Source organism: Salmo salar, chromosome 11 (genome assembly GCF_965601325.2).
Source record: "Salmo salar chromosome 11, fSalSal1, whole genome shotgun sequence".
NCBI classification, from domain to species: domain Eukaryota; kingdom Metazoa; phylum Chordata; class Actinopteri; order Salmoniformes; family Salmonidae; genus Salmo; species Salmo salar.
This window is the reverse complement of record NC_138301.1, coordinates 42,775,937-42,789,292: the sequence shown is the minus strand read 5'-3', so window position 1 is coordinate 42,789,292 and position 13,356 is coordinate 42,775,937. Positions and strand designations below refer to the sequence as shown.

Here is a 13,356-nt window from a genome sequence, read left to right as displayed (position 1 = left end):
ATGCTAGCGAACGCATTGTAAACATTTTGTACAGTTTCTGACCTAAACTATACAAGTAACTCCCAAATGCTACTTAGTTTGCTGCGCAAAAGGAATGTTAGCAAGGCTCGTGATCCAGGAGGGGATACTCTGCTGTTATCAAGCGAATACTTGATTTTTGGAAGAAGCTACCACTTAGCTAGATAGCTCACTAGCTACTAAATTAGCAAATCAAATGCACAACTGCAGAGCATTTATCACATTTTAGACAGTTAACTTAATAGTTCTAAGATATCTAGCTGGAAAACATTTAGTTGTGAATTCCAATCTGTATTTAGATCACCTGGCCCGTGCTGCCTCCGGTCTCTGTTGTGTGCTTGTTAACAAACACCACGTGACAGGGAACTATCATAAGCTTCATAATTATGTGATGAAATGTCTCCTAATATCTCCTAATGTATTGCACAAGTTGACTGCAGGTATTTACTTATAAAGTTGCTACAAATATTAAAATGTATAGTTTCAACGGTATTGAAAAACCATCCCGTGGCTTTTTCCAAATACCCCGGTATACAGTATATACGGTATACCGCCCAAGCCTAGTCACGTTATAGTGGGATCACATAGGGAGATCATCAGTGGACTGATCTAGTCTACATCTGTAATCTATAGGCTAGATAAAGATTTACAATCTAGGCCATGTCTATGGTCATTGAGGCGAAGCCTTGAAGGAGAGAGAATTAGTGATGGGGGTGAAAATCATCAGAACTCCAGAATTTTACTTTATAACTTGTTGTCCATATTATTTTTTTAATCGGGAGCCAATTTGTTTTCAGCACATTTATTTCCATGACTGATCATGGAAGCAGATATTTGGTGAGAAATATGTTTGTAACATTGAATCGCAATACATACAGGGGTTGAGCGTGACTACAAATTCAAAGACGGCCTACTTTTCTATAGATTACTCAAGGGAGAGAAAAACAGCCAGACTGTTGTTTTACTATTAAACTCAATGCTGCTATTGTTTTTAATTTTGTAAAGCAGCTTGTGTTTCTTAACATGCCAAAGGGTAGCTAACTAGAAGGCTGGCGGTAAAGCAAGAGAGTGGCCTGTGTGATGTGTACACTATAAGCTGAGCCTGTCTGCCTGTCTGCCCACACACATCGCCTGCTCCCCTGCAGCTCACCAGCTGATGTAGGCTGTGTGCCGGGTGGGACGTGTCCTTTCCACTGTGAATGCGCTGCACATCTGTGCTGCTAATATTAATTGTGCTTATCACTGAAAAGCGCTCAATCTTTCCAGAAACTCTTGTCCAGTCCACTTAGTAGTCTGATTTTTGTCAGAGATCATTTTCTCGTCTCATTTTATAGTTTTTTTCTGGGTCTGTTTATATTTTAGTCAATATTTTTGTTGATGAAATGAACACTGTCGTATCGGCACCTGTATCGTGAGGTCCCTGGCGATTCCCAGCCCTAGAGCAAATGAGATGTTAGTTGCTCGAATGTCCACCCATAGCATGGAGAACATACAGTATTAATATGCATGGGCATTTCATTATTACAGATAATGAACAATTTGCATCTAATTAGCATGGAATTGGTATCAGCTCACTCATGACTGGTTCCAGTCCACAGGTCGTACTGGTAGGAACCTGGTCTGATAACACTTCATTGAAATTCATATCACACCCTCGGCACATGTAATTATCTGTAGTGGAAACTAGGCCTGCATCAACCCTTATGAGAGAGCTGGTGATGTCTATTAGACTATCACACAGTTTACACATTCATTTGATGGATTTAGCCTAATCTGTGCCATGAAAATTCAAATCATGATTCAAAATGAAGCTATTTGGCTACTCAGTCAAACGCAGTAGGACTGTTGTTGGGGGTAAGGTGAAACAACTGCAAGAAGGCATAGAATAAGATGTCTGCTTAGTTCAATTGATGTTGTGTATGCTTCTACAGTATATTAAATTGAACTGGGTTTTAGGCGTAATGCAAATCTTCTTGCGTGATGGAATAATGGCGCATTGCTTTCCCTTCATGGATTCTTCTTGTGGGTATAACTTCACGAACTGGCAATGATAGTTAAAGCTCTTCTGTGTGAGGCAACTGATCATTAGACTACTCCTACGCTGTTGTCCATGTTTCACACTACGCCGACCAGGTAAGTCTCCGCGCACCTTTGTTGGTTTAGGCAAGGAGTACCTCAGGAGTTTTGTAGACTCATTTCATTTAGCCTAACTCAACACTCTCTCTGTCTCTCCTCCACAGCAAATGGTGATGAGCCTGCGCGTGTCAGAGCTGCAGGTTCTGCTGGGTTACGCGGGCCGCAACAAACACGGGCGAAAACATGAGCTCTTAACCATGGCCTTGCATCTCCTGAAAGCCGGCTGCAGCCCCGCCGTGCAGATGAAGATCAAGGAACTGTACTGCAGACGCTTCCCCACCAAGATGGGCTCTCCCTCAGAGCTGGTCCTGCCCGGACCACACTACCCTGCCTCGGGAGGTGTGGCCGGAGGAGGGGGCACCGCCGCCCTGCCTGCCGGCCTCAGCCAGTTGGCGTATGAGGGCCATGGGCATGGGGGAGTACCCTCGCCGGCCGCCCTGCTGCCCATCTCATTACTGGGGCCTGGCAAGCACGAGCTCAGCGGACTGGCGCACCACCTGCCCACCTCGGCCACCCTGCATCCGGTGCACCCAGACGTCAAGCTGCAGAGGCTGCCCTTCTACGATATGCTGGACGAGCTCATCAAGCCCACCAGTCTAGGTAAGGGTGGCTGGTGTCTGTGGGTGGCTGGTGTCTGTGGGTGGCTGGTGTCTGTGGGTGGCTAGTGTCTGTGGATTGGTATATGTAGTGTTGCAAAACTACCGGTAATTTACCAAAGTTACCGGAATCTTCAGTAATTTTGGTAATTAACAGATCATCTATGGTAACTTTGGTAATGAATACTTGAACTTAAAAAAAAATGTATTCATATATAGTATTTATATGTTTACATCTGTGTCCATGAGTTTGTAGTAGATAGACCATATGGTTACAGAGGAAATAGCCTAATTAATGGAAAAAGCATCTAATCAGTAATGGCATTATTTTTATTAACTCTGCAGCTCTTCTGACTATTGACCTTTTTCACAACTTCATGGTTGTTTGATCAATTGGACTGTAAAGTTCCCAAATGTAAGAAGACTCCCGGATTTTGGCGAATGCTTTCTAATGATCTAAAGTCACACTGTTGCTACTGCCTGTAAACACACAGTCCAGTTCAAAGTGAATGATGGCAGGCCCTACTGCCTGTAAACACACAGTCCAGTTCAAAGTGAATGATGGCAGGTCCTACTGCCTGTAAACACAAAGTCTAGTTCAAAGTGAATGATGGCAGGCCCTACTGCCTGTAAACACACAGTCCAGTTCAAAGTGAATGATGGCAGGCCCTACTGCCTGTAAACACACAGTCCAGTTCAAAGTGAATGATGGCAGGTCCTACTGCCTGTAAACACACAGTCCAGTTCAAAGTGAATGATGGCAGGCCCTACTGCCTGTAAACACACAGTCCAGTTCAAAGTGAATGATGGCAGGCCCTACTGCCTGTAAACACACAGTCCAGTTCAAAGTGAATGATGGCAGGTCCTACTGCCTGTAAACACACAGTCCAGTTCAAAGTGAATGATGGCAGGCCCTACTGCCTGTAAACACACAGTCCAGTTCAAAGTGAATGATGGCAGGTCCTACTGCCTGTAAACACAAAGTCTAGTTCAAAGTGAATGATGGCAGGCCCTACTGCCTGTAAACACACAGTCCAGTTCAAAGTGAATGATGGCAGGCCCTACTGCCTGTAAACACACAGTCCAGTTCAAAGTGAATGATGGCAGGTCCTACTGCCTGTAAACACACAGTCCAGTTCAAAGTGAATGATGGCAGGCCCTACTGCCTGTAAACACACAGTCCAGTTCAAAGTGAATGATGGCAGGCCCTACTGCCTGTAAACACACAGTCCAGTTCAAAGTGAATGATGGCAGGTCCTACTGCCTGTAAACACAAAGTCTAGTTCAAAGTGAATGATGGCAGGCCCTACTGCCTGTAAACACACAGTCCAGTTCAAAGTGAATGATGGCAGGTCCTACTGCCTGTAAACACACAGTCCAGTTCAAAGTGAATGATGGCAGGCCCTACTGCCTGTAAACACACAGTCCAGTTCAAAGTGAATGATGGCAGGCCCTACTGCCTGTAAACACACAGTCCAGTTCAAAGTGAATGATGGCAGGTCCTACTGCCTGTAAACACAAAGTCTAGTTCAAAGTGAATGATGGCAGGCCCTACTGCCTGTAAACACACAGTCCAGTTCAAAGTGAATGATGGCAGGTCCTACTGCCTGTAAACACACCGTCCAGTTCAAAGTGAATGATGGCTGCAGGCCTGTGTGGCAAATGGCTTATTTGCATATAGGCCTACTGTATCACTGATTGGCTATGGCACTCCGGTCTGTGTAGTCTGGACAATAGGTTTTATTTACTGCAGTGTCTATTAATTGTTGAAATGCACAGCTGCTTTCCAACTATATATTTCTATAGAATTTTCACAAATGCCTTAGTCTACATCGTTCTCAAACATTCTATAAAAGTGGGAACATCTGAAATGATCATATCTATGTGCTCGCTTGTCAGTCAATTTAGAAGCAGGCATCATATTCTTACTGGGGGCGTATATGAAATTATTTTAAGGTTTCATTGTTGCTAAAACGCTGTCAGTTCCACTTTAATATAATAATGCATCATGCTCTACCAACTGGGGACCATACGGGGCCATACGGGGCCATACGGGACCATACGGGACCATACGGGACCATACGGGGCCATACGGGACCATACGGGGCCATACGGGACCATACGGGACCATACAGACATTTTTAGGCCTAATAGGCTATATATCCTCGGTCTTTCTAAGTAACCTATTTATAATTCACAGCTTGTACAGTTGCATCTCAACACTACTGTTTATTTTGATATGATGTCCATTTCTATTAGTTATGCAAACGTTGCATCACACCCCACTGCACCTTGTATGATAAAACACCTCCCCTTACAACCTGCACCAACTTCCCTGAAAATGTCTCCATTTTCCTCCATTAGCATTTTGATGGAGTCGGATACCGGATTGTGATTAATTTGCCTCCGGTTGCATGTACAAACACACTGCCCACAACACTGTCCTCCCGCCATCTCGCTCCTCTCTCCATCTCTCTCGTGTTGACGTGCTGTACAGTGTGATGAAATCCTACAGCCATACACCTGTGCCTGCAAACCACATCCCCCATCATGTGAATGTTAGGCACATATACACACACACACTCCCTCCACACAAACTCTTACCAAACCTCATAAAAAAACAGTGACCCATCCAAATAAATAATGCATTTCAATCACACGTGTCCCCCAGGCACAGAGAGAACAGCCTGAGGTAGAAGACCTGATTCTTTCCCCTGCACGGTGTGGTAATGAATTATCCACAGCCGTAGTTCTGAGGAGATGACCCTCTTTATCCTAATAATAATGGCAGGACAGTAATGAAGCAGCTTGATTCATTCTTTTGCCTTCCCAGACAGACTGAGGGACTGAGGGGAGCCACTCTCTTTCTCTCTCTCTCTTTCTGTTTATCTATAGTTATATTCTTTCTCTCTCTCTCTTTCTGTTTATCTATAGTTATATTCTTTCTCTCTCTTTCTTTCTGTTCATCTATAGTTATATTCATCTCTCTTTCTCTCTCTCTCTCTCTGTTTATCTATAGTTATATTCATCTCTCTTTCTTTCTCTCTCTCTCTCTCTGTTTATCTATAGTTATATTCATCTCTCTCTCTCTCTCTCTCTCTCTCTCTGTTTATCTATAGTTATATTCATCTCTTCCCCCTCTCTCTCTGTTTATCTATAGTTATATTCATCTCTTCCCTCTCTCTCTCTCTGTTTATCTATAGTTATATTCATCTCTTCCCCTCTCTCTCTGTTTATCTATAGTTATATTCATCTCTTCCCCTCTCTCTCTCTGTTTATCTATAGTTATATTCATCTCTTCCCCCTCTCTCTCTCTGTTTATCTATAGTTATATTCATCTCTTCCCTCTCTCTCTCTCTGTTTATCTATAGTTATATTCATCTCTTCCCCCTCTCTCTCTCTGTTTATCTATAGTTATATTCATCTCTCTTCCCTCTCTCTCTCTCTGTTTATCTATAGTTATATTCATCTCTCTCCCCTCTCTCTCTGTTTATCTATAGTTATATTCATCTCTTCCCCCTCTCTCTCTCTGTTTATCTATAGTTATATTCATCTCTTCCCCCTCTCTCTCTCTGTTTATCTATAGTTATATTCATCTCTTCCCCCTCTCTCTCTGTTTATCTATAGTTATATTCATCTCTTCCCCTCTCTCTCTCTGTTTATCTATAGTTATATTCATCTCTTCCCTCTCTCTCTCTCTGTTTATCTATAGTTATATTCATCTCTTCCCTCTCTCTCTCTCTGTTTATCTATAGTTATATTCATCTCTTCCCCTCTCTCTCTCTGTTTATCTATAGTTATATTCATCTCTTCCCCTCTCTCTCTCTGTTTATCTATAGTTATATTCATCTCTTCCCCTCTCTCTCTCTGTTTATCTATAGTTATATTCATCTCTTCCCCTCTCTCTCTCTGTTTATCTATAGTTATATTCATCTCTTCCCTCTCTCTCTCTCTGTTTATCTATAGTTATATTCATCTCTTCCCCCTCTCTCTCTGTTTATCTATAGTTATATTCATCTCTTCCCCTCTCTCTCTCTGTTTATCTATAGTTATATTCATCTCTTCCCCTCTCTCTCTCTGTTTATCTATAGTTATATTCATCTCTTCCCCTCTCTCTCTCTGTTTATCTATAGTTATATTCATCTCTTCCCCTCTCTCTCTCTGTTTATCTATAGTTATATTCATCTCTTCCCCTCTCTCTCTCTGTTTATCTATAGTTATATTCATCTCTTCCCTCTCTCTCTCTCTGTTTATCTATAGTTATATTCATCTCTTCCCCCTCTCTCTCTCTGTTTATCTATAGTTATATTCATCTCTTCCCTCTCTCTCTCTCTGTTTATCTATAGTTATATTCATCTCTTCCCCCTCTCTCTCTGTTTATCTATAGTTATATTCATCTCTTCCCCCTCTCTCTCTGTTTATCTATAGTTATATTCATCTCTTCCCCTCTCTCTCTCTGTTTATCTATAGTTATATTCATCTCTCTCTCTGTTTATCTATAGTTATATTCATCTCTTCCCCCTCTCTCTGTTTATCTATAGTTATATTCATCTCTTCCCCTCTCTCTCTCTGTTTATCTATAGTTATATTCATCTCTTCCCCCTCTCTCTCTCTGTTTATCTATAGTTATATTCATCTCTTCCCCCTCTCTCTCTCTGTTTATCTATAGTTATATTCATCTCTTCCCCCTCTCTCTCTCTGTTTATCTATAGTTATATTCATCTCTTCCCTCTCTCTCTCTCTGTTTATCTATAGTTATATTCATCTCTTCCCCTCTCTCTCTCTGTTTATCTATAGTTATATTCATCTCTTCCCTCTCTCTCTCTCTGTTTATCTATAGTTATATTCATCTCTTCCCCTCTCTCTCTCTGTTTATCTATAGTTATATTCATCTCTTCCCTCTCTCTCTCTCTGTTTATCTATAGTTATATTCATCTCTTCCCTCTCTCTCTCTCTGTTTATCTATAGTTATATTCATCTCTTCCCCCTCTCTCTCTCTGTTTATCTATAGTTATATTCATCTCTTCCCTCTCTCTCTCTCTGTTTATCTATAGTTATATTCATCTCTTCCCCTCTCTCTCTCTGTTTATCTATAGTTATATTCATCTCTTCCTCTCTCTCTCTCTGTTTATCTATAGTTATATTCATCTCTTCCCCCTCTCTCTCTGTTTATCTATAGTTATATTCATCTCTTCCCTCTCTCTCTCTGTTTATCTATAGTTATATTCATCTCTTCCCCCTCTCTCTCTCTGTTTATCTATAGTTATATTCATCTCTTCCCCCTCTCTCTCTCTGTTTATCTATAGTTATATTCATCTCTTCCCTCTCTCTCTCTCTGTTTATCTATAGTTATATTCATCTCTTCCCCCTCTCTCTCTCTGTTTATCTATAGTTATATTCATCTCTTCCCTCTCTCTCTCTCTGTTTATCTATAGTTATATTCATCTCTTCCCTCTCTCTCTCTCTGTTTATCTATAGTTATATTCATCTCTTCCCCCTCTCTCTCTGTTTATCTATAGTTATATTCATCTCTTCCCCTCTCTCTCTCTGTTTATCTATAGTTATATTCATCTCTTCCCTCTCTCTCTCTCTGTTTATCTATAGTTATATTCATCTCTTCCCTCTCTCTCTCTCTGTTTATCTATAGTTATATTCATCTCTTCCCCTCTCTCTCTCTGTTTATCTATAGTTATATTCATCTCTTCCCCTCTCTCTCTCTGTTTATCTATAGTTATATTCATCTCTTCCCCTCTCTCTCTCTGTTTATCTATAGTTATATTCATCTCTTCCCCCTCTCTCTCTCTGTTTATCTATAGTTATATTCATCTCTTCCCTCTCTCTCTCTCTGTTTATCTATAGTTATATTCATCTCTTCCCCCTCTCTCTCTCTGTTTATCTATAGTTATATTCATCTCTTCCCCTCTCTCTCTCTGTTTATCTATAGTTATATTCATCTCTTCCCTCTCTCTCTCTCTGTTTATCTATAGTTATATTCATCTCTTCCCCTCTCTCTCTCTGTTTATCTATAGTTATATTCATCTCTTCCCCTCTCTCTCTCTGTTTATCTATAGTTATATTCATCTCTTCCCTCTCTCTCTCTCTGTTTATCTATAGTTATATTCATCTCTTCCCTCTCTCTCTCTCTGTTTATCTATAGTTATATTCATCTCTTCCCCTCTCTCTCTCTGTTTATCTATAGTTATATTCATCTCTTCCCTCTCTCTCTCTCTGTTTATCTATAGTTATATTCATCTCTTCCCTCTCTCTCTCTCTGTTTATCTATAGTTATATTCATCTCTTCCCCTCTCTCTCTCTGTTTATCTATAGTTATATTCATCTCTTCCCTCTCTCTCTCTCTGTTTATCTATAGTTATATTCATCTCTTCCCTCTCTCTCTCTCTGTTTATCTATAGTTATATTCATCTCTTCCCCTCTCTCTCTCTGTTTATCTATAGTTATATTCATCTCTTCCCTCTCTCTCTCTCTGTTTATCTATAGTTATATTCATCTCTTCCCCCTCTCTCTCTCTGTTTATCTATAGTTATATTCATCTCTTCCCCTCTCTCTCTCTGTTTATCTATAGTTATATTCATCTCTTCCCCCTCTCTCTCTCTGTTTATCTATAGTTATATTCATCTCTTCCCCTCTCTCTCTCTGTTTATCTATAGTTATATTCATCTCTTCCCCTCTCTCTCTCTGTTTATCTATAGTTATATTCATCTCTTCCCCCTCTCTCTCTGTTTATCTATAGTTATATTCATCTCTTCCCTCTCTCTCTCTGTTTATCTATAGTTATATTCATCTCTTCCCTCTCTCTCTCTCTGTTTATCTATAGTTATATTCATCTCTTCCCTCTCTCTCTCTGTTTATCTATAGTTATATTCATCTCTTCCCCTCTCTCTCTCTGTTTATCTATAGTTATATTCATCTCTTCCCCTCTCTCTCTCTGTTTATCTATAGTTATATTCATCTCTTCCCCTCTCTCTCTCTGTTTATCTATAGTTATATTCATCTCTTCCCCTCTCTCTCTCTGTTTATCTATAGTTATATTCATCTCTTCCCCTCTCTCTCTCTGTTTATCTATAGTTATATTCATCTCTTCCCCTCTCTCTCTCTGTTTATCTATAGTTATATTCATCTCTTCCCCTCTCTCTCTCTGTTTATCTATAGTTATATTCATCTCTTCCCTCTCTCTCTCTGTTTATCTATAGTTATATTCATCTCTTCCCTCTCTCTCTCTGTTTATCTATAGTTATATTCATCTCTTCCCCCTCTCTCTCTCTGTTTATCTATAGTTATATTCATCTCTTCCCCTCTCTCTCTCTGTTTATCTATAGTTATATTCATCTCTTCCCTCTCTCTCTCTGTTTATCTATAGTTATATTCATCTCTTCCCCTCTCTCTCTCTGTTTATCTATAGTTATATTCATCTCTTCCCCTCTCTCTCTCTGTTTATCTATAGTTATATTCATCTCTTCCCCTCTCTCTCTCTGTTTATCTATAGTTATATTCATCTCTTCCCTCTCTCTCTGTTTATCTATAGTTATATTCATCTCTTCCCCTCTCTCTCTCTGTTTATCTATAGTTATATTCTTCTCTCTTCCCTCTCTCTCTCTGTTTATCTATAGTTATATTCATCTCTTCCCCTCTCTCTCTCTGTTTATCTATAGTTATATTCATCTCTTCCCTCTCTCTCTCTCTGTTTATCTATAGTTATATTCATCTCTTCCCTCTCTCTCTCTCTGTTTATCTATAGTTATATTCATCTCTTCCCTCTCTCTCTCTCTGTTTATCTATAGTTATATTCATCTCTTCCCCTCTCTCTCTCTGTTTATCTATAGTTATATTCATCTCTTCCTCTCTCTCTCTCTGTTTATCTATAGTTATATTCATCTCTTCCCTCTCTCTCTCTGTTTATCTATAGTTATATTCATCTCTTCCCTCTCTCTCTCTGTTTATCTATAGTTATATTCATCTCTTCCCCTCTCTCTCTGTTTATCTATAGTTATATTCATCTCTTCCCTCTCTCTCTCTCTGTTTATCTATAGTTATATTCATCTCTTCCCCCTCTCTCTCTCTGTTTATCTATAGTTATATTCATCTCTTCCCTCTCTCTCTCTCTGTTTATCTATAGTTATATTCATCTCTTCCCCCTCTCTCTCTGTTTATCTATAGTTATATTCATCTCTTCCCCTCTCTCTCTCTGTTTATCTATAGTTATATTCATCTCTTCCCTCTCTCTCTCTGTTTATCTATAGTTATATTCATCTCTCTCTCTGTTTATCTATAGTTATATTCATCTCTTCCCTCTCTCTCTCTGTTTATCTATAGTTATATTCATCTCTCTCTCTGTTTATCTATAGTTATATTCATCTCTTCCCTCTCTCTCTCTCTGTTTATCTATAGTTATATTCATCTCTTCCCCCTCTCTCTCTCTGTTTATCTATAGTTATATTCATCTCTCTTCCCTCTCTCTCTCTCTGTTTATCTATAGTTATATTCATCTCTTCCCTCTCTCTCTCTCTGTTTATCTATAGTTATATTCATCTCTTCCCCCTCTCTCTCTCTGTTTATCTATAGTTATATTCATCTCTTCCCCCTCTCTCTCTGTTTATCTATAGTTATATTCATCTCTCTTCCCTCTCTCTCTCTGTTTATCTATAGTTATATTCATCTCTTCCCCCTCTCTCTCTCTGTTTATCTATAGTTATATTCATCTCTTCCCCTCTCTCTCTCTGTTTATCTATAGTTATATTCATCTCTTCCCCCTCTCTCTGTTTATCTATAGTTATATTCATCTCTTCCCTCTCTCTCTCTCTGTTTATCTATAGTTATATTCATCTCTTCCCCTCTCTCTCTCTGTTTATCTATAGTTATATTCATCTCTTCCCTCTCTCTCTCTCTGTTTATCTATAGTTATATTCATCTCTTCCCCCTCTCTCTCTGTTTATCTATAGTTATATTCATCTCTTCCCCCTCTCTCTCTCTGTTTATCTATAGTTATATTCATCTCTCTCTCTGTTTATCTATAGTTATATTCATCTCTTCCCTCTCTCTCTCTCTGTTTATCTATAGTTATATTCATCTCTTCCCCTCTCTCTCTCTGTTTATCTATAGTTATATTCATCTCTCTCTCTGTTTATCTATAGTTATATTCATCTCTTCCCTCTCTCTCTCTCTGTTTATCTATAGTTATATTCATCTCTTCCCTCTCTCTCTCTCTGTTTATCTATAGTTATATTCATCTCTTCCCCTCTCTCTCTGTTTATCTATAGTTATATTCATCTCTTCCCCTCTCTCTCTCTGTTTATCTATAGTTATATTCATCTCTTCCCCTCTCTCTCTCTGTTTATCTATAGTTATATTCATCTCTTCCCCCTCTCTCTCTGTTTATCTATAGTTATATTCATCTCTTCCCTCTCTCTCTCTCTGTTTATCTATAGTTATATTCATCTCTTCCCCTCTCTCTCTCTGTTTATCTATAGTTATATTCATCTCTTCCCCTCTCTCTCTGTTTATCTATAGTTATATTCATCTCTTCCCCCTCTCTCTCTCTGTTTATCTATAGTTATATTCATCTCTTCCCCTCTCTCTCTCTGTTTATCTATAGTTATATTCATCTCTTCCCCCTCTCTCTGTTTATCTATAGTTATATTCATCTCTTCCCTCTCTCTCTCTCTGTTTATCTATAGTTATATTCATCTCTTCCCCTCTCTCTCTCTGTTTATCTATAGTTATATTCATCTCTTCCCCCTCTCTCTGTTTATCTATAGTTATATTCATCTCTTCCCCTCTCTCTCTCTGTTTATCTATAGTTATATTCATCTCTTCCCCTCTCTCTCTCTGTTTATCTATAGTTATATTCATCTCTTCCCCTCTCTCTCTCTGTTTATCTATAGTTATATTCATCTCTTCCCCTCTCTCTCTCTGTTTATCTATAGTTATATTCATCTCTTCCCTCTCTCTCTCTCTGTTTATCTATAGTTATATTCATCTCTTCCCCCTCTCTCTGTTTATCTATAGTTATATTCATCTCTTCCCCCTCTCTCTCTCTGTTTATCTATAGTTATATTCATCTCTTCCCTCTCTCTCTCTGTTTATCTATAGTTATATTCATCTCTTCCCCCTCTCTCTCTCTGTTTATCTATAGTTATATTCATCTCTTCCCCTCTCTCTCTGTTTATCTATAGTTATATTCATCTCTTCCCTCTCTCTCTCTCTGTTTATCTATAGTTATATTCATCTCTTCCCTCTCTCTCTCTGTTTATCTATAGTTATATTCATCTCTTCCCTCTCTCTCTCTCTGTTTATCTATAGTTATATTCATCTCTTCCCCCTCTCTCTCTGTTTATCTATAGTTATATTCATCTCTTCCCCCTCTCTCTCTGTTTATCTATAGTTATATTCATCTCTTCCCTCTCTCTCTCTCTGTTTATCTATAGTTATATTCATCTCTTCCTCTCTCTCTCTCTGTTTATCTATAGTTATATTCATCTCTCTCTCTCGTTTATCTATAGTTATATTCATCTCTTCCCTCTCTCTCTCTGTTTATCTATAGTTATATTCATCTCTCTCTCTGTTTATCTATAGTTATATTCATCTCTTC

General features: G+C 39.1%; 1 protein-coding gene across 3 annotated transcripts in view; it reads left to right on the top strand.

Annotated features, from left to right (window-relative positions):
• The window catches only part of LOC106562666 (E3 SUMO-protein ligase PIAS1), a 101,248-nt gene that overhangs the window by 47,314 nt on the left and 40,578 nt on the right, over positions 1-13,356 (top strand). For all 3 annotated transcript variants that reach the window (XM_082957956.1, XM_082957955.1, XM_082957957.1), the window contains exon 2: positions 2,259-2,754. In XM_082957956.1, the coding sequence (XP_082814082.1) occupies positions 2,259-2,754 (496 nt within the window). The remainder of the gene's footprint in view (positions 1-2,258; positions 2,755-13,356) is intronic.